The 27826-nt window shown below is 39.0% G+C and overlaps 2 protein-coding genes and 1 pseudogene across 10 annotated transcripts in view; 1 reads left to right on the top strand and 2 right to left on the bottom strand.

Moving 5' to 3' along the window:
* LOC113640023 overlaps window positions 1-9336 on the top strand; it is a 105778-nt pseudogene extending 96442 nt beyond the window's left edge.
* A 3211-nt stretch (window positions 9337-12547) lies between these two features.
* Window positions 12548-19093, bottom strand: LOC113640024 (coiled-coil domain-containing protein 83-like). 5 transcript variants are annotated; one of them, XM_027142348.2, is made up of 11 exons: window positions 18630-19093; window positions 17091-17159; window positions 16918-17002; window positions 16623-16791; window positions 15733-15900; window positions 15565-15656; window positions 15416-15484; window positions 15107-15228; window positions 14644-14708; window positions 13771-13895; window positions 12548-13333 (listed from the first exon to the last, which is right to left on the bottom strand). In XM_027142348.2, exons 1-11 carry the CDS (start codon window positions 18644-18646, stop codon window positions 13157-13159), a joined length of 1158 nt encoding a protein of 385 aa, XP_026998149.2. In that variant the 5' UTR covers window positions 18647-19093; the 3' UTR covers window positions 12548-13156. The 5 variants fall into 5 exon arrangements, with proteins under 5 accessions (XP_026998149.2, XP_047663602.1, XP_047663599.1 ...); XM_047807646.1 differs by lacking the exon at window positions 18630-19093 and having other exon boundaries at window positions 13771-13892; window positions 14644-14705; window positions 17091-17312; XM_047807643.1 differs by lacking the exon at window positions 18630-19093 and having other exon boundaries at window positions 17091-17311.
* A 514-nt stretch (window positions 19094-19607) lies between these two features.
* The window catches only part of rims2b (regulating synaptic membrane exocytosis 2b), a 70580-nt gene continuing 62361 nt past the window's right edge, over window positions 19608-27826 (bottom strand). For 2 of the 5 annotated variants that reach the window (XM_047808042.1, XM_047808043.1), the window contains 4 exons: window positions 23873-23985; window positions 23286-23387; window positions 22573-22712; window positions 19608-22055 (listed from right to left, as the gene is read on the bottom strand). In XM_047808042.1, coding sequence (XP_047663998.1) covers window positions 21849-22055; window positions 22573-22712; window positions 23286-23387; window positions 23873-23985 — 562 coding nt within the window. In that variant the 3' untranslated portion in view covers window positions 19608-21848. The remainder of the gene's footprint in view (window positions 22056-22572; window positions 22713-23285; window positions 23388-23872; window positions 23986-27826) is intronic. The other 3 variants (XM_047808044.1, XM_047808045.1, XM_047808046.1) reach the window with 2 other exon arrangements.

Raw genomic sequence — 27826 nt, 5'->3', positions numbered from 1 at the left:
TTTATTTTTACTTTTTATTTTACTGTATGACATTTAGTGTGGACAGCAAAGTAAGAATTTCATTGTGCAGGGAAACATGGTGCTGAGTTTTTTCTGTCACCATTTTTGAATAAGAAACAATATCAAGGTTATAAAACTTGTCAAAACTCCGCTAATCACAAAAGTTTCAGTGAGAAGTTGAGAACACTCGTTTAAACAGTGCATACACTCAGACTTGACTGCACATCACATTTTTTACTTTATTGATACTGCTTTTAATCGTAATGCAAAGACTGGTCATCGGGACATAAGCTGTCATGTACTGTACAATAAAAGAGTCTGCGCAGCAACAGGAAATATAATTTAACACAAAAAGCCTGCCTAGATGGTGGACTTGCGCTCAGGATGAATATAAATATCCCAGGTAGCCTGGCTTCAGTGGTCCAATCATTTAGTGCTGGGATATCAGATGGTGTACCAGACATGGGGAACAATGGGGGTTGGTAACTCAACACACACTGAAAAGGGGTTAAGCCTGTAGAGGAGTGGGTGAGGGAGTTCTGGACATATTCATCCCAAGGTAGGAACTTGCTTTATCGGAGCTGATTGTCACTGCACGACATCTAGAGGTAACGGCAAATTTCTTGGTTCAGTCATTCTACTTGACTGGTCAATTAAATTGGGGGTGATAAATAGAGGTGAGACTTATGCTAATATTTAGCTAATGGCAGAAGGCTAAATTGGGTACCTAGTCCAAATCGATATCCATAGATTCTGAAAATCTGGTGAAATAGTTCCTTGGAGGTTTCCATAGCAGTGGGTAAGCAATTCGAAGGAATGAGGCAGCAAGCTTTAGAGAATTGATCTATAGCTACAAGTATGGTGGTGAATCTATTGGAATTGGCTAGAGCAGTGGGCCCCCTGCAGTGTCGTGTATCATTCAAACAGCTCCATGGACAATGCTATTGCCACAGCCCTTCATTTAGCCCACACCCACCAGGACGATAAAGACACTTATGTATGAATGCTGTTTATAGACTTTAGTTAAGAAGTCAGCATACAGAGAGGAGGTGAAACAGCTAACTAAATGACTGTATAACAGTTTCTCAATAAGTGAACTGAACTGTACCAAGCAAAATACACACACATGCACCAATTTTATGGACTGCAATGACCTACACTGAATGCACGCTCTTCCGATATACATCCATGTCTTCAGCACCACCCATATCAATGTTTAAATGCTGTTTTTGCAAACTGTATTTGCTCTTTGCACATGCTGTTTTGCACATTTCAGTTGATTGCTCTTTTGAACAATGCAATACAATTCCTCATATAACTGCTGCTACGAAATGAAGTGTTCATTCCAGGATTCTGCACATGCAATATAGAACATATTGTATGTACACTGGTTCGGTGCTGATTTTGTGTGTTGTCTTTTGTGTAATGTCTTGTATTTTTGTTAGCACTGTCTTTTTTTGTCTTGCACTGTTTGCACCAGGTTGCACAAATGCACTTTATGTGCCTAGGACCAACTTGCTTAAGTTCTTAGATCTTTCTTTGTTTTATGTAGCACAATGGTCCTATAGAAACATTGTCTTATTCCACTGTGTACTACAACAGCTATATATAGTTAAAATGACAATAAAAGCTTCTTGACTTGACCTGAAATGTAGAAAAAGGGTTCACAAACATTCAAGCTTCACTCTGTCTGTCTGTATTTTAGCTGTATTTTTATTGGTGCTATACAGATTATAGAACAGGGATTGAATCACATTCTACAAGCTTTAAATAATGACTAAAGACTGCATTGACTCTTTAATGAAAAATTCCTGTTGAATTGACCTGTGCTTCCTGAACTGAGAGTGGAAAAACTGTGTCATTTTCTCTCTGCAGGTTGTGTGATTGTGGTGTCTCGTATGAAGGCTGTGCCACTCTGACTTCAGCTCTGAGATCAAACTCCTCACACCTGAGAGAACTGGATCTGTCTGGGAATAACCTCAAAGACTCCAGAAAAGGACCAGTGAAGAGTCTCTCTGCTGTACTGGAGAATCCTCACTGTAAACTGGAGACACTGAGGTAAGCTCATCTCTCTGAGAGTCACATGACCTGATCCTCAGTTAGACACATTCTTTAATTGTTTCCCTGCACACTGATCATGATTCATTATTATCTGGGAGTATCTGTAAATCACAGAAACAGAACGGTTCCCAGGTTTACATCATAATGTGCTAGTTTTGGAAGGTTGAGGTTGTAAAAAGATGGTAGAATTTTTTGGCTGCTTTTTAAAAGATGTCAGATTTTGCTGTAAATCAAATAATCTGAATTAAATGAAAACAATTTCTAAAAGTTCTGGGTAATAGAACATTTATAAGTCTAGCCCTACCGTATCTACAAAATACAGAGCCATTTCTGTTTTTGTACTGAAGCCCAGTGTAAGAAAATAAAATAATGAGGGTGAAGATCTTAGAAGAAGAAGTTTATTCCAGCATAAAAGTGACAAAATACATGAAGGACTTTTGGTTCTGAGTGCATACACTCTGTAAGTTCTTATGGTCTTGTTTTTCTGACTGTGCCAAATTTGCTGAGTGGCTTGGTGAAAAATTACAGGCGAGGAGTTACACTGATTCTTGAGCTCCTTACTCAGTCTGTTTACTGTAGCCTGTAACTAGTTTAAATCAGTTTTGGGGCCTGTTGTCTTAAGGGGAAATGTGCATTCCCTTGAAATATGTCCTTCTTTACCACATAACACACCAGGAGGTTATCAGGGTATTATCTTTCCTTTTCTCCAGTAGTATAGTCCTCTTATTTCCAGGAAACCTGGTGGGCTCTATTCTTATTGAGCATTTTAACACCTAAAGCTGATACAGGATGGGATCTCTTTGAGTTGTATTATAATTGCTGTTGTAAAATTGTAGCAATCACATAATTATATTCAGAGAGATGGGATACAAATATTGACACAGCAGAATGAGTGAGTTGGTCACATTTGTTAATCAAAGCAGATTTAAAACTGACATCGGAGCAATGTCAGGATTGCCACTAAAAGTTTTAAATGTATTCAATAATTGCTCTGAAAATGCTAAAGGGTGCTCCCCTTTCTTCAGTCTTCTGATCCACTGTACTTTGGACTTAAAACGTGTTTAAAACAGTGTCACAGTATGTCATACAAAACCACACCACTCCTGCTTATGATCAATAAACTATACTCTATGTTCTATTCTACCCTTAAAAGAATGAGGGGGTTCCCTGAATCAAAAACAGTGTAAAAGAAGAAAAATCTATTTTTCGTATATTTTCTTGCTTTTTTTAATTCCTCCTGGCTGGCTTGCCAAAGTAAGTAAATAAAAGGATGTGGGTAAAGATCTTAATGAAGAAGTAGTTTATTCCACCATAACAATGACAAAATTCACGAAGTGCTTTTGATTCATCAGAGTCAAGAAGAACCGAGGACAAATCCTGCTCAAGCATTTTATACTGTTTTTCATCTTTGTAGATTAAATGGGGTTTTAATTTAAATGTGTATTGAGTGTAGGAACTGAGTGTCTCCCAAATGACTGGGTCCCACATTAGTGTTAATCATGGTTATGTCCCCTTTGTGTAGTGATGGTCACTGATGTCCTGCTGCCGCTCGCATACTAATAACAAATCTAGGTTATTCATTTAGAGTTCGAATCTTATTACCTTATGATGCTTAAGTATGATGACGGTGAAATTGTAATGAAAGTGTTAAATAGTGATTAAAGACTGCAGTGACTATAAGTTCCTCATAAACTGATATGTGTCCTGAACTGAGAGATTGAAGAGTGTGTCATTGTGTCTCTGCAGATTGTGTAATTGTTGTGTCTCGGATGAAGGCTGTGCTGCTCTGACTTCAGCTCTGAGATCAAACCCCTCACACCTGAGAAAACTGGATCTGTCAGGAAATTATCTCAGAGACTCAGGAGTGAAGAGTCTCTCTGCTGTACTGGAGAATCCACACTGTAAACTGGAGACACTGAGGTAAGATCATCTCTCTGAGAGTCACTTTTTCTGGTAGTTTCACTGCACACTGATTAATCTGATTAATCTGATCTGGAAATCACAGTTTTGGAAAGTTGAGGTTGCAAAAAATGTCAGATTTTGTTGCAAGTCACATAATCGAAATTAAATAAAAATCATTTCTGAAATTTCAGGCAAATGGAACATTTCAATAAAAACAGTCTAGACCTATTGTAACATCATGACCTGTGATGCCCCTTCCAAAAAGCCTTAGGGAATCTTCACCCAAGTTTTGACTGGTTTTCTTCTGTTTTGCTTGTTCTCTTGATTACATATTAACATAAGAACATATTAGCATAAGAACATTATCCCATCTGTGAAACATGGTGGTGATTTGATGGAACCATGAATTCTGAATAATAGCAGCACATTCTAAAGCAAAATGTCATATGTCCATGAACCGAAACTCAAGAGAAGGTCAAGCAAAATAATGGTCCTAAGCACACAAGTAATTTTACCAAAGAATGTTTAAAGAGGAATAAAGGTAATATTTGGGAATGTCCAAATCAAAGTCATGAACTCACTCGCTCTCTCTCACTCACTCATTTTCTACCGCTTATCCGAACTACTTCGGGTCACGGGGAGCCTGTGCCTATCCCAGGCGTCATCAGGCATCAAGGCAGTCATGAACTTAATATAATAAATTTTGTGGAAGGACCTGAAGAAAGCGGTTCATTTGAGAAACCCCCCAACCCATCATCCCAGAAGTTGTTCAGTACTGAGGAATGGGTTAAAATTCCTCCTAGCTGATGTGCAGGAGTGATCAACTGTTACCGGAAATGTTTAGTTACAGTTATTGCTGCACAAGAGGCTCACAGCAGATACTGAATGTAAAGTTTTACATACTTTTACCACTCACAGATATGAAATATTAGATAATTTGCCTCAAATAATGAATAGCAGTATAATATATATTACATCACTTTAAGTGTTAAATCCTGAAGTTAATCTCTGCTGTGAAATTACACTGAAAAATATTCATTTACATTTAGAAATGTACATTCTGTGTTCTACCTGAATGAACTGGGTTTGCAAAACAAATATGGCACAACATTGTTACCACTAAAAGGATGAGCCTCTAAAATTGATGAAGAAAACAGAAAACTGGATTAGGAGACTAATAAGAGGCCCACAGCAGCAATAAAACAGTTGAAACACTCTGTGGAATGATATAGGTATTTCAGCTGTTAGGGGAAGAGCCAACTTACCTGAAAAATAACTGTGTTTAAATTTCTAATTCAAACATTGAGATAGAGGTAATATTTCAGACATATAGGAGTGCAGTCAAAAGTTTTAGAGCAATTATACTGTGTGTCCTGAACTGAGAGAGTGAAGAGTGTGTCATTGTGTCTCTGCAGGTTGTGTAATTGTGAAATCTCAGATGAAGGCTGTGCTGCTCTGACTTCAGCTCTGAGATCAAACCCCTCACACCTGAGAGAACTGTATCTGTCTTGGAATAAACTCAGAGACTCAGGAGTGGAGAGTCTCTCTGCTGTACTGGAGAATCCTCACTGTAAACTGGAGACACTGAGGTAAGATCATCTCTCTGAGAGTCACATGACCTGATAATCAGTAAGACACATTCTCTAATAGTGAGACTAAAGCAGAGGTTTTACTTGCACATTGATGCATTTTCCTGATCTGATCACAGTAATTATGTATTCAGTGTGTGTAGTAATATAAACAGATCAGGGTCGAGTTTCCTAAAATCATCACAGCACAAAGGTCATTGTTTAATGGTAGAGCGACCATCACTTTGAACACGCTCTCTCCCAGCCCAGTTACGGAGATCTTAACTTTAAAATGCATTTAGGAAACTCAGCCATGATTCCTCTTCTAAATTAGATTAAATTGAATCTAACACCCCCCCCCCCACACACACACACACACACACATACAGTACACACACACACACACACACACACACACACACACACACACACACACACACACACACACACACACACACACACAAAGTCTGATTTTCTTTGTACTTGTGCATTTATGTTGATCATCTGTAATGTTTTATGTGTTCCTGACACAGCTCATTTACATGTAGTGACACTCACACACACAAACTCCACAGTATATTCCAGATATAAAAGTGTAGTAATCCATTCAATTTATATAAACTGAGAGTGTGATCAGTGTGTTATTGTCTCTGCAGGTTGTGTTATTGTGAAATCTCAGATGAAGGCTGTGCTGCTCTGAGTTCAGCTCTGAGATCAAACCTCTCACACCTGAGAGAACTGGATCTGACTGGGAATAATCTCAGAGACTCAGGAGTGAAGAGTCTCTCTGCTCTACTGGAGAATCCTCACTATAAACTGGAAACACTGGGGTAAGATCATCTCTCTGAGGCTCACATGACCAGATACTCAGCTCTGACTAAGAGACTCTTCACTCCTAAGTCTCTCTCTCTCTCTCTCTCTCTCTCTCTCTCTCTCTCTCTCTCTCTCTCTCTCTCTCTCTCTCTGTATGTATATATATATACCATCTCAGTCTTTCAATCCTGTTAAACAATGTAGCTGCTATCATCATGATTACATATAAAACTTTTATGGAGGGTTTCATGTTATTAACAAACATTCATACTCATGAAACAAACTCACACTAAATATAATTTATTATTTATTTATTGATTTCACATTATTAGTAATAAAGATTCTGTATTCCATAGTAAATAAAGACTGCAGTAATTCTTTAATGTAAAAGTTCCTGGCAAACTGATCTGTGTGTCCTGAACTGAGAGAGTGAAGAGTGTGTCATTGTGTCTCTGCAGGATGCGTGGTTGTGAAATCTCAGATGAAGGCTGTGCTGCTCTGAGTTTAGCTCTGAGATCAAACCCCTCACACCTGAGAGAACTGGATCTGTCTTGGAATAACATCAGAGACTCAGGAGTGAAGAGTTTCTCTGCTGTACTGGAGAATCCTCACTGTAAACTGGAGACATTGAGGTAAGATCATGTCTGGAGATTGTGGCTGAAGAAGTGGCTTTAAGTTCAACATCAAAACTCTTGAGGAAACAAATCAGTTTTTTTCTGTGCATAAGATTTCCCCCCCAAAATTTCTTATTTGATTACAATATTTATTTAATACAAGAAATGTAGAAGGGTTGAGTTTGATAAAATCACTGAAGCACAAAAACATTGTTTAATGATAGAGCCAGCATTAATTTGAACACACTCTCTCCCAGTCTGAAATGCTTTTAATAAACACAGAGCTAAATGTTCTTATCAAGAATTTAATTAAGCAGAATTATAAACAAACACCCATACACACAATATAAAGTGAAGAGTGTGCCATTGTCTCTCTGCAGATTATGTGGTTCTGGTGTCTCAGATGAAGGCTGTGCTGCTCTGAGTTCCGCTCTGAGATCAAACCTCTCACACCTGAGAGAACTGGATCTGTCTTGGAATAAACTCAGAGACTCAGGAGTGGAGAGTCTCTCTGCTGTACTGGAGAATACTCATTGCGAACTGGAGACAGTGAGGTAAGATCATCCCTGATCCTCAGTAAGACACATTCTCTAATAGTGAGACTGAAGCAGAAGTTTTAGGTTCAACATCAAATATCCTGAGGAAGAAAATCATTTAATTTCAGTCCACATTGATGTTTTTTCCTTATCTGATCAAAGTAATTATGTATTCAGTGTGTGTAGTAGTATAAACAGATCAGGGCCGAGTTTCATCACACCACAAAGATCATTGTTTTTGGGTAGAGCGAGCAACACTTTAAACACTCTCTTGGTTACAGTGATCTTAACTTTGAAACATTTTAGGAAATCCACTTATGTAGTCACAGTGCCGTACTCGGCACACCACCACTAGGGGATGAGGCTGCATCAACTTCATTGTAGCTTTTAAGCATTAAATCCTCTAAATACACAGTTAAATTATATACTGTTTGAAAGCTTAGACTCTCAGGATTTTATTAAGCCCACACACATAATATGATTTATAGCAGTCATAATAATTCAATCCAATTTGTTAGTCACCTGAACTAGGTGGCGCTAGTCCAGTTGTTTACTTAAACGCTTACCTTTCTTCACTGTGGTAATATTTTCCAAAACAAATGCTTGTAAAAAATCCCCAAGAGTCCAAGGAACTGGAATATGTAAACCTTTTAATCCAAAATCCAAAACGCTTTGCTCGCCTCACAAATATTATGTTTCTGACCGAAAACTGTAAACAGCAGTTCACGTCCGTCCTTTGTTTCGGCTCTCACTTCTCCTAGGAGGCTTATAAAACCACACTGAGATTTGTAGTCCAGGGTCTAACGAATCAAACAAGCCCTCACTTGAGCCAACTGGCGCCTGTAGTGCAGAGATAGACGGCTGAGAAGCCAATGATGTCTCTCCATCCTAGGTGGGACACCCTCCCTTTGACTGACAATTGTTCCCTCCAGTAGCGATTTCATGATCCTGATCATGATCATGGACCTTTACAGCTCTTTAGCCAATAAGGAGACGATTCCAATGGTATGCAACATGACACATCTGTGAAGGGCGGGCTGTGCAGTAGAGGCTGCGCAAAAGTTTTATTGCGCAATTCTCAAACTTTCCTCACTCTCACGCCTCAGGGTGTCAGGTTACAGGCCTTTTTTCACAGCAGGCTTCTAGGCAGAGGGGTTCTCTTTGTTTTAGGCATTTTAAACTGAGCATGCAGTCTTTTAATACAAAGTTATACAGTAAACAAGTAAACAAGAAAAACATGAACGGACAGACATGTCTGTAGAAAAATATTCATATAAAATCCATTTTTGAGACTTTTGACTTGAGATTTTTTGATGAAAGCCAAGACATGTGGCTATGACCCTCAGTTATTGTTTACCTCCCATCATTAAATACAGCAATGTATTTAATCAGTTTATCAGGTAAACAACTCAGATGGAAATCAAAACCATTCAAAACTCCATTCTAGCCTCTGTAACTTTGTGTCAGTAAGGTCTAGAATCACACTGACACTTGTATCTGAAGAGCCAACTTACCTGAAAAATAACTGTGTTTAAATTTCTAATTCAAACATTGAGATAGAGGTAATATTTCAGAGATATAGGAGTGCAGTCAAAAGTTTTAGAGCAATTATACTGTGTGTCCTGAACTGAGAGAGTGAAGAGTGTGTCATTGTGTCTCTGCAGGTTGTGTAATTGTGAAATCTCAGATGAAGGCTGTGCTGCTCTGACTTCAGCTCTGAGATCAAACCCCTCACACCTGAGAGAACTGGATCTGACTGGGAATAACCTCAGAGACTCAGGAGTGAAGAGTCTCTCTGCTGTACTGGAGAATCCTCACTATAAACTGGAGACACTGAGGTAAGTGTGTAGGTAAACACTCAGGTAAACGACCCAGAAGTGCCATTTAATCTGGTTCATATTTAGTAAGTTAGTTTTGTTTTTGTTTACTTTTAGGTTGTGAAGAAGTTTTATCTGAACCAGTCTGGTTGTTTTCCTCTGATCTCATCAACAAGGAAGTTTCCACCCACAGAAATCAAGCATCGTGTTAGTTCAGTCAGGCCAACTCGTCAAGCATGCATCAGCTGATAATCAGCTGTTCATGACGTGCACCAATTCGGTTATGACATCCATATTATCCGACCCTTTAAATTCCCATGCATTGAGCCACTTTGCGGCTTGGCGGCTATTAAGAGTTAAACCGCAAGCTAGCTCCTTTTGTGTTCGTGATATGGAACTATAGTGGTTATAGTGGTTAGTGATTATTATTAGTATAGTGGTTGTGATTATTATTAGTATATTCGAGCTGAAAGGAAAGTTTGAATATGTTTTAAATTTACGGTTAATCGATATGGCGTGCATGTTTGCGTGTAATGGTGTTTTTTGAGTCGGGAGTGACCTTAGGGCTGGCGTGTTGCACAGACTGCTACGCTATGTTAGGCTAGGTATGGCAGGTTACGTTAGGCTATGACACGCAAAATCGTGAAGCGTTACCATATTTTTTTACCTCTTTCAGCTCCTCCCTTCTCTCAGGCGCTACAGAACTTTGCTTACTAAAACTGCTAGACACAGGAACAGTTTCTTTCCCCAGACAATCACCCTGATGAACAACTCACCATAATTACATTCACTGCTTCTGATCATAAGTACTGCATTATCAGAACTGTCAGTCACCAAATCATCTGTATATTACACACTACTGCTGCTGTATATTGCATAAAAAGCATAATATTGTACAATATTGTTATTTGCACTCCCACACTTTATGTACATTACTGATCATTCATATTCCATATTTATATATTTTATTCATTCTATATCCACATTTTATACTCATTCTGTCTGCATTGTATCTCATCATCTGCATTGTTTTCTTGTGTAGTATTGTGTTATTTATGTCTGTACCTTTGAGAGTCACAAACTGCTGGAACCAAATTCCTTGTGTGTGTCAACACACTTGGCCAATAAATCTGAATCTGATTCTGATTCTGTTTCTATGCTTCGCTATGCTATGTTATGTTACGTTGGGCTATGTTATAAGATAAGGTATACCTTTATTCTTCCTACAATGGGGAAATTTCTCTGTTACAGCAGCAAAGAGAAAGAAATATTGCACACAGGCACGTTCTTCAAAGAAAAAAACGTACAGAAAAAAATCTGGTCCTGACTGAACTGTGGCCGACTCAGTGTGTGTTTTGTTTTCTGTGTAAAATATACAGACTGTTGTGTGTAAAAATAGCAAGAGCTCAGCAGGTTCTGAAAAACTCCAACCAGCAGGCAAAAACCATGGCATGGTTAAAGTCACAGACTTATGCTGTATGATTTTATACATTGTAAAAAACAAAAAAAATGTAAACATTAAAAACAGAAAGGAAATGTTTCATTATTAAATGTTTATACACAATAAAAAAATGACATAGAAAAAAAAAAAAAAAATGTATTTGCATTTACATTTACAGCATTTGGCAGACGCCCTTATCCAGAACGACGTACATAAGTGCTACAATGTTACAATGAAAAATAGCTGCTTCATCTCCTTCTACTTTTGGCAAAAGAGCCAACCTGAGTTGTCCCTCTGATGTGCTTGTTTCTAATCCTGTCCATCTTCGTCACTCCTAAAGAGAACCTCAACATCCTCATCTCTGCTACCTCCACCTCTGCCTCATGTCTTTTCCTCACTGCAATGAGGAATGTCATGTCTTTAACCCATAACTCAGATCTGCAATAACCACTGTCTTCTACACCTTTCCTTTCATTCTTGCTGGACACACTTCTGTCACAACACTCCTGACACTTTTCTCCACACACTCCAACCTGCCTGCACTCGCCTCTTCACCTGTTCTCCACACACCCCATCACACTGGACAGTTGACCCCATATACTTAAACACCTCCTCATCTTCATTGTTCCTCTTGCTAACATGCCCGTTGAAGTCTGCTCCAATCACTTCTCTCTCTCATCTGGGAATAACTCACTCCAGATCCTAACTCACAGCCTACTTGCGGCTCATAGCCACTGATGACATTCAACATTACCCCTTCAATTTCTAACTGCAAACTGATGACCTTGTTTGATACTCTTTTCAACTTTAAAACATTCCTCACAAACTCATCCTTCAGGATCACTCCTACCCCATTTCTATTCCTATCCACACCATAATAAAACAGTTTATATCCCACTCCAATACTACGTGTTTTACTCCCCTTCCACCTGGTCTCCTGCACACACAGTATATCTACCTTCCTTCTCTCCATCATGTCCACCACTCTCTACCTTTCCCTGTCATTTCCCAATGTTTCGTTGACTTCATGCCTCGTAGAATTACAGGGAAGAATTCACATCTCAACACTTTATGAATCTTTAAAATAGTTGAGAGTCAGTGTTCCTCTGCAATTGTGACTGGAGAACACAACTGAAATGGCCGCTGGCTATAATCTCGTAGCCCGGATTGATCTACGTGGTCAGACAGTGTCTCATGGGATTGTTGTGGACGAAGCCGCCGGAGACTGTCATACCTTCTTTTGAACCAATATTGTGTCAGGCAGCTATATGGTCTGGTCTTTATCAGCAATCAGGTCTGTGCTGAGCTCGGAGTTTGCAATGACCCATTGGTTCCTCAGGAGCTCTCGGTTGCACTCTCGGTGGCATCCAAATGAGGATGAGGTTCCCTTCTGAGTCTGGTTCCTCTCAAGGTTTCTTCCTCAGGGATCATCTCAGGGAGTTTTTCCTTGCCGCCGTCACCTCCGGCTTGCTCATCAGGGATAGTGATAGATATATAGTATTTTAAATTTTAAGTTAATCTTTTTTTTATTAATTTTAAAACTTCAATTGTATATATTCACTTATTTCTTTTTATTCTTATTTTTTCTTTCTCTCATTATTATTATATATGTATTTCCTTTTCTCTCTCTTCTGTTTCCATACTTCTGTAAAGCTGCTTCAAGACAATGGGAAATTGTTCAAAGCGCTATACAAATAAATTGAATTGAAAATGGATATCAAGTCTCTAGGAAATTATGAATTACTAGAAAATTATTCTTATAAAACTTCTTTAAAAAAAAAAGATAAAACACAAATGACAAGAAAAGCTTTTTATATCAACACAACATTCGGTCAGCAGCATGCGTCATTACTGCTATTCAGCTTGTCTCATATACACATGTGGATGCAGTTGATGTCATAAAAATGATTCAATAAACATTTAGAGTTTCTAGGTAATGAGGAGTTATGTTATTTATGTCTAATCATATATTGTGAAAATCACATGAAGTGAGTTATAAAGTGAGTTATGTTTAAAACGATAAAAAGTTACATTAAATATACAAATAATCAACTAACATTGTCGTAGAGGTTAAAGAATGTTGGTACAGAATGTGTCACAGAGAGAGAGTTTGTGTTTGTGCATGTGACAGAATTGTGTACTTCATGGTCATTTAAATCTGATATCTTTATAAAAAGAGAAATTTGTAAAAGAGAATTTGCCACAAACACCACATATAAAGCCCCTATCCAAAATAACTTGTTCTGCTTCTAATGAACTTCAAGCAAGACCGCTAGTACAAAGAAGAACCCACCACTAGGTACAGCACCAAAGATCCCCAGGTTTAACACAGACCACAGAAATTGAAGGTCTTTGCAGTCTTTTTTAGCCAAAAATGAAAAACAGAAAGAGTAAAATTGCATTTTTATTGGAACTGGTTGTGAATGTTGTTTGGTGTGAGAGTCCTATCTTGTGCCTGAAATAGGCCTAGGTGTGTTAATGTGTCCAAATCCTCAGAGTCAGATGGTAAAGGATAAAGGGGCATGGCTTGGCCAACCACACTCAGCAGCTTCTGCTCCAAAAGACCCAGGTGCAGTGGTTCCTACACACACATAAAACACAAGTACTCATATTCTGGTCACAGGAACAAGGCTAGTCAGTGTGTTTGAACAATCCTAACCCAGATCTATATATATATATATATATATATATATATTAGTAATCATTATGCTGAGATGATGAGATCATGTGAACAGTAGTTCTTTTAGGGTCTATAAACCTGCTTCTTTAATGAAATGGTCAATTTAAGCAAAGAAAATCTTTTGATCATCTATTTGGTCATCGAGTGTGGAGTAATTGTAGAGAATGTCTTTGAAATATGGAGACCTTATTAAAGTAGTAACAAGATTACAACCTCCTGAAAAGTTTCTGTTGTCTACAAATCAAGCATCTGGTTAACAAAAATGAAGGTAATAAGGTTTCTCATGACAAACTATTATATTCCTGTTTCAGATTTCTTATATTTAGTAAAGAACTCACCCCAATGTTGCTCTGGCTGCCAGACAGCAGTGTGCTGAGATGGTGAGTTGGGGAGGTGCAGCTGTGATCCATTCCATCTTCCTCCAACTCCCCAGACTGCTGGTGCTGTTCTTTCCCTATTTCTGCTGTGTTGTTAGGAAGAGAAAAGGGGGATTACACTGATGGAAGGAGGAGATGTTGGTGGAAGATAACACAGTGATGCTTATCCACACTAGGAAGTGTTCTGCAACAACATGCCTAATAAGGTTGCATTCACTGACTCTGTCTGACTGATAATGTCTTATATCTTAAGTGGAAATTAGTTAAAAGGATATCACTCAGACCTTATCACAAGAGTTTGTCTGGGGGCTGCTTAACTAACTACATTCATCTGTAAATTAATATAGTTCCATAAAAACGCTGCTGGTAAACACATTTCTGGTGCAAATGTGTTGATTAACTTGATTCTATTTCACATGCATTGCAATAAGGTCTTCGGTAATTCCGTAAATTAGTATATTTATATCAAAACTAAATGGAATTGTTTCTTTTATTATCTAACCTTGCCTTAGCTTAGTAAAAATAGATTAAATGCTGTAATAAAAATGCACTGTATCAATAAAACAGAATGCAGATATAAATAACAAAACTAAACTCACTGAATAAATCAGAGATTATTTTTATCAAATAACAACTTTAACCTTTTCTCAATTTTGTTGGTACTGAGACATTAAACTGCTCTACGAAGATAAAACGTTGCAGTTCACGCATTTTTCACGTGTCAAAAAGACTTTTACCCGGAAATATCATCTTCAAATAACCTCTGTTCTCTTAGCGCCCTCTTGTGGTAAGTAAAGTGTAACACAAGGAAAACTGTGTGTTTGTTACGATCACCTGCTTTTTCAGGAAGGCTGAATTTATTATGCTCCAGGTTTTCAGCCTGAGTCAGGAAAGCGCTGCTGCAACAAAATTCGGATGGTTAGAATTCCTATCACAATCCTTGGAACATGATGGAAATATCAGTGGCCTAGATCAGTGTTTTATAAACCGCTATCCAGGTACGACCTGTTGTTTTTTTGTTTTCAGGTGGAATTCTTTTATAAATAACTTTTTTGACTAATCACACAAATGACAAACCTTAATTACTCAAGAAGGTCTAATGGTGACTTGAATCTAATTCTTCTGATTGTCAATTCACGAATAAAAAAACGAAAGAGAGACATGATATATTTGTACATGTTTACATGATGTTACTAGGATTTGTCTGTGCCTGTGGGAGTGAAATTTAACTTAACGGATCCTTGGCCTAAAAAAAATTCCAAAGGGTTTAAACATCCACGATGACAGCCAGTAGCACCTAGAGATTTGCTTATCCTCAAGGCGCTGTTCAAACAGATGTTTTATGTGCTCCAAGTTCTCCTCCTCTAAGTTCTTCACAGCTGCTTCCAGTACTGAGACTTCCTCCTGATATACAGCAAGCTGGAGTGGGATATCATTGAACACACATACATGAAAGTTTAAAACAATTACACCTCTTTGTTCAATAGAAAATAAAAGGATATAAAATGGGCAAAAAAGGTTTGTTCTATGTATCAGTTGTGTATTAAAATTGTAGTGTTACTATTAATGCATGAACACAATGAAGTGAATTTTATAAACATCTTACCTGTTTCTTAAACCACTCATTCTGTCTGATCATCTGAAATCTGTGCTTGTCAACCTGTTTTAATGCCCTCTAAAACATTACAGGGTGTAAGTGCTGTGGCAATATGCACGATAATTTAATAGACACAAAGCTATGGTTGATGTTTATACCTCGGTAGCAAGTTGCTTCTCTTTTTCAATCACCCGGGATGTAATCTCGTCAATCTTACAAATGTCTGCTTTCAAAGAGCACTCAACATATTCTGTGATAAATAGTAGTTGTGAAAATTATTAGTTCCTGACAAGAAAAAAATGTAACTATAAATGAATATGGCTCACCTGATATTGCCTGAAATTTATGCTGTATAGAGTCAAGTTCTGACTCGAGGTTTTGGATCTGCTGTTGACGATCAACACTATCCATGTTCATATATAGCTGCCAAGCTCGTCGCTGCACTTGCAGCTCCCCAACCTGGCCTTGTACACTCATCAGCTTCCTGTTCAATTCTTAGAAACATACTTATAATCAAAAATCTGAATAAGCTGTTCACTGTCTGGGTCCGGAAGTGTAAATTAGAGTAAATGTCACATTTACAGACATTTACACATGCATCCATATTCATTCATTCATTCATTCATTATCTACCGCTTATCCGAACTTCTCGGGTCACGGGGAGCCTGTGCCTATCTCAGGCATCATCGGGCATCGAGGCAGGATACACCCTGGATGGAGTGCCAACCCATCACAGGGCACACACACTCTCATTCACTCACACACTCACACACTACGGACAATTTTCCAGAGATGCCAATCAACCTACCATGCATGTCTTTGGACCTGGGGAGGAAACTGGAGTACCCGGAGGAAACCCCCGAGGCACGGGGAGAACATGCAAACTCCACACACACAAGGCTGAGGCAGGAATCAAACCCCCAGCCCTGGAGGAGTGAGGCGAACGTGCTAACCACTAAACCACCGTGTCCCCCTGCATCCATATTACTTATTACAATTTTAACAGCATAATCTGTGTATAAATCTCTTCACAAATTGAAATTATTTGAAGCTGATTATTCAAAGTTTGGATGAGTTAGTCCTATGTGCAAATTTGCACAATATGATGACTTTTATTAATATCACAATTCTTGTGAAAATCCTCATGTAAATGATTTACAAATAAATCTGTCGATATTCAGCGACATACAGTAAATGAGGTCCAGTGTGTAAATACCTGCCAGCTCTTCCTCCTGGATGCATGTGAGCTCTAGATTGTGCTGGACGGCTTGTTCTACTTGTTCTTTACTGGCCACTTCTTTTTCCAGGGGTTTCTTCTCCTGCTCCTTTGCTTGCTTGTGCAGCACACTGAGATGTTCCTGTTGCTCCTCTCGCAGCTGATCGCGCTGGAATCATACCGTTATTTCTATCATCCTCACCGACATATCACCTATTTAATCACCCTGATATTCATGATGCTATCTAAACACAATGGGTTCAACACAGGTAGAATGTACACACATGAGTCTTACCAGTTCAACAAGTTTTTGGTTCTTGTCTTCTATTTCCCAAACGTCTTGCTTCAATTTCTCAATCTCTTTACTTTGAACTTCAATTCTAAGTGAAGATCAGGTCACTAGTTATGATTTTCTTGAATGGATATTAGTCATTTTTATTTATGTATTTATTTTTAGAGTTAACTTACTGGAATTGCATGAAAGATTCTGCAAGTGTAACCTTCTTTTCTGTGGTCTTCTTGCCCATTGTGAGCTGGCTAATTAAAAATGATGTTTTTTTACACATCAGTTGTGTTAAAGTACAAAAAATAAATCAATGTTGTATATAAATGTGAAATTTCCCCAAACAGCTGAACAGTTCATCTACACGCTGATGTTAAACCTGGAGGCTTTGTTTATTTTGCTGTTATGGAAACCACTATAAATCAATCCCCATGGCAGTCTACAGGGGGAGACTTCCGGAAAAGAAGCACATCAATCAAGTTAGTTGTTTCCTGACTACAAGACCACCAACAAGTCTATAATAATAATAATAATAATAATAATAATAATAATAATAATAATAATAATAATAATAATAATAATGTGGACATCTACAGAGCAGTACTGCATCATGTAGTGGCCATCTAGTGGACATAAACAGTACTGCAGTCATGTAGTGGCCATCTAGTGGACATAAACAGTACTGCAGTCATGTAGTGGCCATCTAGTGGACATAAACAGTACTGCAGTCATGTAGTGGCCATCTAGTGGACATAAACAGTACTGCAGTCATGTAGTGGCCATCTAGTGGACATGAACAGTACTGCAGTCACGTAATTGACATCTAGTGGACATGAACAGTACTGCAGTCACGTAATTGACATCTAGTGGACATAAACAGTATTGCATCATGTAGTTGACATCTAGTGGACATAAACAGTATTGCAATCTTATAATTTGTACAGAATGTGACATGGAAGTCTTGTTATTTGTGTGAGTTGTTTTGTCACAGTTAAATATGTATCTGAATCATGAATTGTTCCGTTCCTTCTGACATTTAATCAATTTAAAAATCATTAAAATGCCTTATGGTTATTTGCTGTCCATTTAGTTAGTGTTTTAAGGCGACTAGCCCGATATTCAAATGCGCGTATCTTATACCTGTGAGACTCCAACATCTAGGTCACACATTCACAGCCCTGGTCCTGGAAAACCTCCTGTATGACCTGGACTACACAGATTTGTGTTTTCCTGATAAATAGTGTTCAGATCAGTGTTTTCCTGATAAACAAATCATTTATATTTATGGTATTGGGTAGATGTAGTTATCCAGAGTGACAGAAAAAATAGTTCACAGAGAATACCGAGCTTACAGCACATGGCATTCCCATGTGGTCTCCCATCCAAGTACTAACCAGGCCCAGATGTTGTTAGCTTCCATAATCAGACAAGATCGGGCATTCTCAGAGTGACATGGCCATAATCAGTTAATAAACATAATTATTTAGAGCAGGAAAACACTAAACTGTGCAGAACAATGCAAACAAGTATTTTTAGGGGTACAGGCACCGAAACTACATAGACAGAAATATTATGAATCAATTTGTCCAAGTGCTGCCAACACACTAGCACCTCCATCAGGTTAAATTTGGGCCTAATTTGGAAGTACATTTTTGGTCATAAAACTTTATACTTTACAATGTGGTGACACTTAATGCATAACAAAGATTATGGTATGGTCTTACAATGTAAAAATGGACATCTGGATCTGTTTCTTTGCTTTGTTCTGGGTGTCTCAGTGAAGTCTAATCAGATCCTCTTGCAAACCAGTGACACAGACAGGAAGTAGCCCCAGCATTCACCAGGAAATAGTTCATTACATCAATGAGAAGATCAGAGAGAATCCATCAACTGAGAAATCCATCTGTTCCACTGTCTGAATGAACTGGAAGGTCCTTCTATAAGGTTGAGATCAGGGCTCTTTGCGGGACACTGCAGATCTTCTACCCCAAGTTTAACACATCATGTCTTCATGGAGCTTCTTTTAGGCACAAAAACACTGTCATGCTGGAACATGTTTGGGCATCTTTGATTTGCTTAAAACAGCTCAAACAGCTGACCTTCTGATCAATAACCCAGAGCCTTAACCACTTGAACTACCGGTGCTTTTTGGTGTACAAGCGCAAACAGCAGTAAGGATTTTCCTCAACTCCCCACTGAGGCAACCATCTTGTCCAGTGGGACTAACTCTTAACTTCAAGGCCCCAGCCTGAGAGAGCAGGACCTCCTCATTTGCCTGAGCTCCTTTGGTGTATGAGAGCTCAGAAATATTAAAGAAGTTTGCTATTATAGGCCTAATTGTGTGTAGATATGAGGCCAAATATATTGATCTTTTTACATTTTCATCTCATGTTCTTCAGTATACTTTCCATTATAATGGTGTCGACTCTCAGTACAACACGTCTGCTGACCCCTCAAACCACTACAAGACTCCATGTGGTCATTTCAGTCTGAACCCTACCTGGTTATGATGCTTGTCCAGTAATCTGATGCTCTCCTGTGAGGGTTTATGGGATTTGGTCCATGGAGTCATTAGAATAGCTGTTTGTCTAAATTCCTTTCCAGTAATTTCAGCCTTAGGAAATATAAACAAACCAAATACAGATAACCGGCAAAGAATAAATCACACACCAATTTTTTTTTTCTTCTTCTTCTATTATTTATTTATTTTCTCAAAACAAGAAAACAATTAAAAACTGTGTGGCAATTTTCCCATTTCATACACCAGTCTGTGACTCTGTGACACTCACCATCTAATAGTGTATTTATTTATTTGTTTATTTATTTTTTATCTTTTTTTTTCTTTATTAAAATAAAATATACTTGCAATCTTATTAGTCAACATCTGTTATAAAATTATTTTAAGATTCATTTGAACGACTTGCCCAGGTTTCCCTTGCAAAAGTTTTTTTTTTTTTTTGTTTAATTATTATTTTGATGGGAATCACTTGCTTTTTTTTAAAGGAGTAAATAAATGCAAAAATAAAATAAATGTGGAAAAGTGAGTTTAGATGTTGTTTGATAAAGTCGAGGAGCCGAGCTTCACGTCTGCATGCACTGACCGCTAACTCTCACACACATTCTTTTAGTAAAACATGCTCAAATGTTTGAGTAAAGTTTAATCTCTCTTTATTTATTTATTTATAAATTTTTTTGGACATGCCTGGTTTGGGAGAGATTAAACACAGCGCCCCCCAGTGGCAACAATTCAACATGGCAGCCTCTGAAGTTTTTACAAGTCACTGGATTAAAATGAGTGGATTTTAAGGCTCTTATCAGTTTGTGGTATTTCCCAGGATGTGACTCGTGTCCTCTTAAACTCTGCATGGAGAAAAAAATCTGATGTTAAGCCTGGAGATTTGCATTAGTCTGATGATTGTAATGTGATTTCTGTTTCTCTATTTGTGTAGAAAAATAATCACAATTACATGTAATAATAACATGATAAAGATGAAGACGTATACTGTAGCAACTACGAGGAGAAAAACGCCGTGCCGTGTAGTCTGGAAAATTTTTTAATGATTCATTTTTGTCTTTTTCTATTTGGAAATGGGTTTGATTATTTTTCCAGGCCACACTGCTGCTGATCTGCAAAAAATACAGAAGTACAACGACAATCATCTTCATCTTCATCTTCATCGCAGTCACTCTTACTGTAAAGCATGCACTGGAGATTTCTCTTAACTCATCCGAATAGAAACCATTAAAAATGGCCGATCGGGCGTTTTTTTGTTTTTTTCCGTTTGTTTTTGTTTTGTTTTGATCCTTTTTTTAGTAGCAGCCTTGAAAAAAATAATCCCTATTTTTTAGGATTATTTGCATCCATGCAAAAATAAATAAATAAATAAATAAAATAAAATTCTCCTCATGACTTTTAATACAGTACATCACTGAAAAGAGCATCGTATCAGAGCGCAAAAGAAGTTTGTAGATCTTGTGGGTTTTGTTTTTTTTTTGGAATTTTGTGGTTTTGAAATCTTTATCAAAACAGGAACGTTTTTAATGAATTGTTTTATCTGGCTTGATTGAGGAAGTGCAGCAGGGCTTCGGAGATTCGTTCTCAGCTTCTTTCTCTTTTTCTTTTTTTTTCTCTCGTTAGCCCGCTCATGGCTTGTTTAGAGTGCATCTTCTTTTTATTATTTATTTCTGTTCTTTTTTGTGGTCATCTCTGTATGGAGAACATTGAGCTCCTTTTGCATATGAAACAAAACATCTCATGAATGTTCTCTTTAAAATCGACTGAAATTGGCTTTATTTCTTTTGTCCGTTTTAAGGAACCTGAATCCTCTCTTCCGCCTGTTACTGTTGGTCCACATGGCTTTTTGTGCGTTTTTATTTCTTTTCACTCGAGTTTTTAGTAACACAACACTGACATGAAACCGAACACCCTCACAAGGTTTGTCTTCTTTCTCTCTGGACCTTAGACTCATTTTTCTTGCTCATGGTCACCAGTCACACACGAGGTTTGATTTCTGAGCTCCTTCCGTATCTCGCTGTTCTCCTCCTTCTCTCACTCTCGGTTGGTCCACATGGCTTTTTGTAGGATTTCTTCTCATTTCTCCACAGAAATATTCCAAGCTCACACTGTTGTCCATTTGAAAAGAAAACAAATCAGCCAAAGGTTTGTGTTTTTCCCTCCAAAAAACGTCTCTCTTGTTGAAGCACGACTGTTATTTGTCTTCTTCTGTCCCACAATGAGTCGAGCTTCAGACTTCTGAGCTGTCTGTCTGTCTGTCTGTCTGTCTGTCTGTCTGACATTAACGATGCTCGGACCCAAACGCTCGGCTCCTGCGTCTTCCCGTTTCCTCGTTTCTCTTTTGGCAGCAGGAAGACGGCGGCGTGTTCTTGCTCTCGGCCTTCCCACGGGACCCAGCGTGAAGCATGCAGAGGACGTCTCAGTGCCGTTATGAGCGAGCGTTTGATTTGTCGGTTGTTCTTTCGTGAGCTTTGCCGCTTAAAGGAGCTAACGTGGGATCCACAAGTGAGGTGGGAGGAAACAGTTTGTACCAGCCAATCACCATGTTGGTGAGCTCTAAATCGTCCAACAGGATCTGAGCGGCTCCCATGAACGACTTGTGGTCCATGCGGCCGTAATCTCCCCACACGATGATCTGAAAAACACGATACGACTTCAGTAAAGACATTCAGCTCAAACTCTGTTCACAAACTGTAAAGAACCAACACGTACGTAGAAGTGTACGTAAAATGACGAGTTTATGTGCTTTGGTTACTATGAAGTTAAAATAAAAGTTTGTTAGATAAAATGTAGTTATAAAAGTTTATATTTTAATCTAATAATTCTAAGATGATAAAGATGCTCATGGTGATCTTGTTTTTCTATTTTGCAGGTAGCTGTTACAAACCAGTGACCAGTTTACACCTATTAGCTGTGTGTGTGTGTTTGTGTGTGTGTGTGTGTGTGTGTGTGTGTGTGTGTGTTTTCTAGGTAATAGACATGATAATTGATTGGTTTTGGATCTTGTCTTAAACTTGCAGTATAAAGCGTCTCCTCTGCGGCCTCTGGACTGAAACATCTGGAGTCTGTAAAGTTTACTGTATAAACAGATGTGAGCGGTGTTTAAATCTCTTTATTTCCTTCTCCTGACACCTGCAGTGTGCGAGTTTTACCTGTAACACTTTTCCCTCTGGACTCTCCTCAAACTGCAGCTGCTGCTGATACAAAGGGTCCAGAGTTTTTCTGGCCAGTCGCGTCTTCTTCTTGTTTACACACTTCCCATTGTCCAGTAAATAGACTTTAACGTACGGAGCTTCAAAAAAAAGTCAAGAATAGAAAACTATCATCTATCTGTGTGTGAGGACGAGGCTTTAAACACCTCAGCTACACAATGCACTGCATGTCCTAAAGCACATCGACACAACTGTGTGACATCACTGACACACTGGGCGTTGGCTCAGGGGCTATTGTTATTAAATATCATAGTCATTGTATATACGCTGCACAAATCCTCATGGTTCTGGTGCAAAAGTACGGAAGAGAACAGAGGACATTGTTGTATGTGTTTCGTTGTGTTGTGTGTTGAGTTGTGTTGTGTTTTTGTGTTGTTTGTCTTTGTATTGTGTTGTTTTCTGTTACTTTTTTGTTGTGTCATTTTATTGCATTGTGTTGTTTCACTGTGTTGTGTTTTATTGTGTAGCAATGCATTGTGTTTCATTGCATTGTGTTTTGTTGTGGTTTGTTTCATTGCGTTGTGTTTTATTGTGTAGTGTTTTGATGTGTTTTGTTGCATTGTATTGTATGTTGTTTTGTTATGTTGTGTGGTATTGTGTTTTGTTGTATTTCATTGTGTTGTGTTGTGTGTTGCATTGCATTGTGTCATCACCTGGGGTCTGTTTGTTGCCCGGTTTTCCCACCAGACCTCGAGCACGAATTACCTCGACGTCCAGACGCTCTTTCCTGTGCACCATTCCGATCTGTATATCACCTGAACACAGACACTCACACATCAGACCTCAATATCAGACCTTCCTTATTTTTGTTATTTACTGAGTAAAGTGTACAGATGTTACACTTGTATTCACTTGTATACACTAATGATGGTGTGTAACCTGGTTCTTCAGGTTCAGTGTGAGATTGATGATTTTTGGATAAACAACTGAACCCAACATATATATAAATAAGAATAAATGTAATACGGTTTATAATCGTGTTATAGAACTGTACACCGATTGTTTGTGTTCTTTTTATTTTTCACAAGAGCAGTAAAATACAAATTGTGTAAAAATTAAACAAATCTGATGGGTTTTTACTTAAAAAAACAGATTTTACTGAGCAGGATCTCAACGCTTTCCATCAGTGTAATCGATAAAAGTTTAATAATAATTGTAATAAAACAAGCAACATCTGACTTTACCTAAATATCTTAAGAAACTCACAACAAACACACAACCAAGAAGTAGAACAGCTCACCCATTGGGGGCGTGGCCAGGGTCTGCCTCCCAGCGAGCTGGGCGGGGCCGAGACCGTCCAAGAACTCGCTGAACTGACTGTCTGTCGAGATCTTTACACCGGGGAAAATAAGACTGAGGGGTAAAGCAGAGGGGCAAAATACTGTTAGTGTGTGTGTGTGTGTGTACGTCTGTGTGTGTGTATGTATGTGTATGTGTGTGTATGTGTGTGTGTGTGTTTGTGTATGTGTGTTTGTGTATGTGTGTGTGTGTGTCTGTGTATGTGTGATTGTGTATGTGTGTTTGTGTATGTGTGTTTGTGTATGTGTGTGTGTGTGTCTGTGTATGTGTGTTTGTGTATGTGTGTCTGTGTATGTGTGTTTCTGTATGTGTGTTTGTGTATGTGCGTGTGTGTGTGTGTTTGTGTATGTGTGTGTGTGTCTGTGTATCTGTGTTTGTGTATGTGTGTTTGTGTTTGTGTATGTGTGTTTGTGTATGTGTGTGTGTGTCTGTGTGTTTGTGTTTGTGTATGTGTGTGTGTGTTTGTGTATGTGTGTTTGTGTATGTGTGTGTGTGTGTCTGTGTATGTGTGTTTGTGTATGTGTGTTTGTGTATGTGTGTTTGTGTATGTGTGTGTATGTGTGTTTGTGTATGTGTGTTTGTGTATGTGTGTTTGTGTATGTGTGTGTGTGTCTGTGTGTGTGTGTTTGTGTGTTTGTGTATGTGTGTGTGTGTATGTGTGTGTATCTGTGTATGCGTGTTTGTGTATGTGTGTCTGTGTATGTGTGTTTGTGTGTTTGTGTATGTGTGTGTGTCTGTGTATGTGTGTTTGTGTATGTGTGTGTATGTCTGTGTATGTGTGTTTGTGTTTGTGTGTTTGTGTATGTGTGTGTGTGTCTGTGTACGTGTGTTTGTGTATGTGTGTGTATGTCTGTGTATGTGTGTTTGTGTATGTGTGTGTCTGTGTATGTGTGTTTGTGTATGTGTGTTTGTGTTTGTGTATGTGTGTTTGTGTATGTGTGTGTGTGTCTGTGTATGTGTGTCTGTGTATGTGTGTTTGTGTATGTGTGTGTCTGTGTATGTGTGTTTGTGTATGTGTGTGTGTATGTGTGTGTGTCTGTGTATGTGTGTTTGTGTGTGTGTGTCTGTGTATGTGTGTTTGTGTATGTGTGTTTGTGTTTGTGTGTGTATGTCTGTGTATGTGTGTTTGTGTATGTGTATGTCTGTGTATGTGTGTGTCTGTGTATGTGTGTGTGTGTTTGTGTGTGTGTTTGTGTGTATGTGTGTGTGTGTCTGTGTGTGTGTGTGTGTGTGTGTGTTTGTGTGTGTGTGTCTGTGTGTGTGTTTGTGTGTGTGTGTCTGTGTGTGTGCGTGTGTGTGTGTATGTGTGTGTCTGTGTGTGTGTGTTTGTGTGTGTGTGTGAGTGTGTGTGTTTGTGTGTGCTGTGTGTGAGTGTGTGTGTCTGTGTGTGTGCGTGTGTGTGTGTGTGTGTGTGTGTGCTTGTGTGTGTATGTGTGTGTCTGTGTGTGTGTGAGTGTTTGTGTCCGTGTGTGTGTGTGTGTCTGTGTGTGTGTGTGTGTCTGTGTGTGTGTTTGTGTGTGTGTGTATGTGTGTCTGTGAGTGTGTGTGTCTGTGTGTGTGTCTGTGAGTGTGTGTGTCTGTGTGTGTGTGTCTGTGTGTGTGTGTCTGTGTGTGTGTGTGTGTGTCTGTGTTTGTGTGTTTGTGTATGTGTGTGTGTGTATGTGTGTGTGTCTGTGTATGCGTGTTTGTGTATGCGTGTTTGTGTATGTGTGTGTGTGTGTATGTGTGTTTGTGTATGTGTGTTTGTGTTTGTGTGTGTGTGTATGTGTGTTTGTGTATGTGTGTTTGTGTATGTGTGTGTATGTCTGTGTATGTGTGTTTGTGTTTGTGTATGTGTGTGTGTGTCTGTGTATGTGTGTTTGTGTATGTGTGTTTGTGTATGTGTGTGTATGTCTGTGTATGTGTGTTTGTGTATGTGTGTGTCTGTGTATGTGTGTTTGTGTATGTGTGTGTCTGTGTATGTGTGTTTGTGTATGTGTGTTTGTGTTTGTGTATGTGTGTTTGTGTGTGTGTCTGTGTATGTGTGTTTGTGTATGTGTGTGTCTGTGTATGTGTGTTTGTGTATGTGTGTGTGTGTGTGTTTGTGTATGTGTGTTTGTGTTTGTGTATGTGTGTTTGTGTATGTGTGTGTATGTCTGTGTATGTGTGTTTGTGTATGTGTGTGTGTGTTTGTGTGTGTGTTTGTGTGTATGTGTGTGTGTGTCTGTGTGTGTGTATGTGTGTCTGTGTGTGTGTGTGTTTGTGTGTGTGTGTCTGTGTGTCTGTGTGTGTGCGTGTGTCTGTGTGTGTGCGTGTGTGTCAGTGTTTGTGTCCGTGTGTGTGTGAGTGTTTGTGTCTGTGTGTCTGTGTGTGTGTTTGTGAGTGTGTGTGTCTGTGTGTGTGTGTGTCTGTGTGTGTGTCTGTGTGTGTGTGTCTGTGTGTGTGTCTGTGTGTGTGTGTTTCTGTGTGTCTGTGTGTGTGTGTGTGTGTCTGTGTGTGTGTCTGTGTGTGTGTGTCTGTGTGTGTGTGTGTGTGTGTGTGTGTCTGTGTGTGTGTCTGTGTGTGTCTGTGTGTGTGTCTGTGTGTGTGTGTGTCTGTCTGTGTGTGTCTGTGTGTGTGTGTGTGCTTGTGTGTGTATGTGTGTATGTGTGTGTCTGTGTGTGTGAGTGTTTGTGTCTGTGTGTGTATGTGTGTCTGTGTGTGTGTCTGTGTGTGTGTGTGTGTCTGTGAGTGTGTGTGTCTGTGTGTGTGTGTGTCTGTGTCTGTGTGTGTGTCTGTGTGTGTGTGTCTGTGTGTGTGTGTTTCTGTGTGTGTCTGTGTGTGTGTGTGTCTGTGTGTGTCTGTGTGTGTGTGTCTGTGTGTGTGTGTGTGTGTCTGTGTGTGTGTGTCTGTGTGTGTCTGTGTGTGTGTGTCTGTGTGTGTGTGTTTGTGTGTTTGTGTATGTGTGTGTGTGTATGTGTGTGTGTGTATGTGTGTGTGTATGTGTGTTTGTGTGTTTGTGTTTGTGTATGTGTGTGTGTGTCTGTGTATGTGTGTTTGTGTATGTGTGTTTGTGTATGTGTGTGTATGTGTGTTTGTGTATGTGTGTGTTTGTGTATGTGTGTGTCTGTGTATGTGTGTTTGTGTATGTGTGTTTGTGTATGTGTGTGTATGTCTGTGTATGTGTGTTTGTGTATGTGTGTGTCTGTGTATGTGTGTTTGTGTTTGTGTATGTGTGTTTGTGTATGTGTGTGTGTCTGTGTATGTGTGTCTGTGTATGTGTGTTTGTGTATGTGTGTGTCTGTGTATGTGTGTTTGTGTATGTGTGTTTGTGTATGTGTGTGTGTGTCTGTGTATGTGTGTTTGTGTGTGTATGTCTGTGTATGTGTGTTTGTGTATGTGTGTGTCTGTGTATGTGTGTGTGTGTGTTTGTGTATGTGTGTGTCTGTGTATGTGTGTGTGTGTGTGTGTTTGTGTGCATGTGTGTGTGTCTGTGTGTGTGTATGTGTGTCTGTGTGTGTGTGTGTTTGTGTGTGTGTGTGTCTGTGTGTCTGTGTGTGTGCGTGTGTCTGTGTGTGTGCATGTTTGTGTGTGTCTGTGTGTGTGTGTGTGTTTGTGTGTGTGTGAGTGTGTGTGTTTGTGCGTGTGTGTGTGTGTGTCTGTGTGTGTGCGTGTGTGTGTGTGAGTGTTTGTGTCCGTGTGTGTGTGTGCGTGTGTCAGTGTTTGTGTCCGTGTGTGTCTGTGTGTGTGTGAGTGTTTGTGTCTGTGTGTGTCTGTGTGTCTGTGTGTGTGTCTGTGAGTGTGTGTGTCTGTGTGTGTCTGTGTGTGTCTGTGTGTGTCTGTGTCTGTGTGTGTCTGTGTGTGTGTGTCTGTGTGTGTGTGTCTGTGTGTGTGTGTGTCTGTGTCTGTGTGTGTGTGTGTCTGTGTGTGTCTGTGT

This window comes from Tachysurus fulvidraco, chromosome 24, assembly GCF_022655615.1.
Source record: "Tachysurus fulvidraco isolate hzauxx_2018 chromosome 24, HZAU_PFXX_2.0, whole genome shotgun sequence".
NCBI lineage: Eukaryota > Metazoa > Chordata > Actinopteri > Siluriformes > Bagridae > Tachysurus > Tachysurus fulvidraco.
The sequence above is the reverse complement of the archived record's forward strand: the minus strand, read 5'-3'. Positions and strand labels throughout refer to the sequence as shown.

Coding starts and splice junctions, on each gene's coding strand:
- LOC113640024 (XM_047807643.1), bottom strand. CDS start 17,188: ATGTGTAAAAAAACATCATTTTTAATTAGCCAGCTCACAATGGGCAAG. Junction 14,709..15,106: donor GAGGATAAGCAAATCTCTAG/GTGCTACTGGCT, acceptor ATTTTGTTGCAG/CAGCGCTTTCCTGACTCAGG. Junction 13,896..14,643: donor CAGCCTTCCTGAAAAAGCAG/GTGATCGTAACA, acceptor CTAACAACACAG/CAGAAATAGGGAAAGAACAG.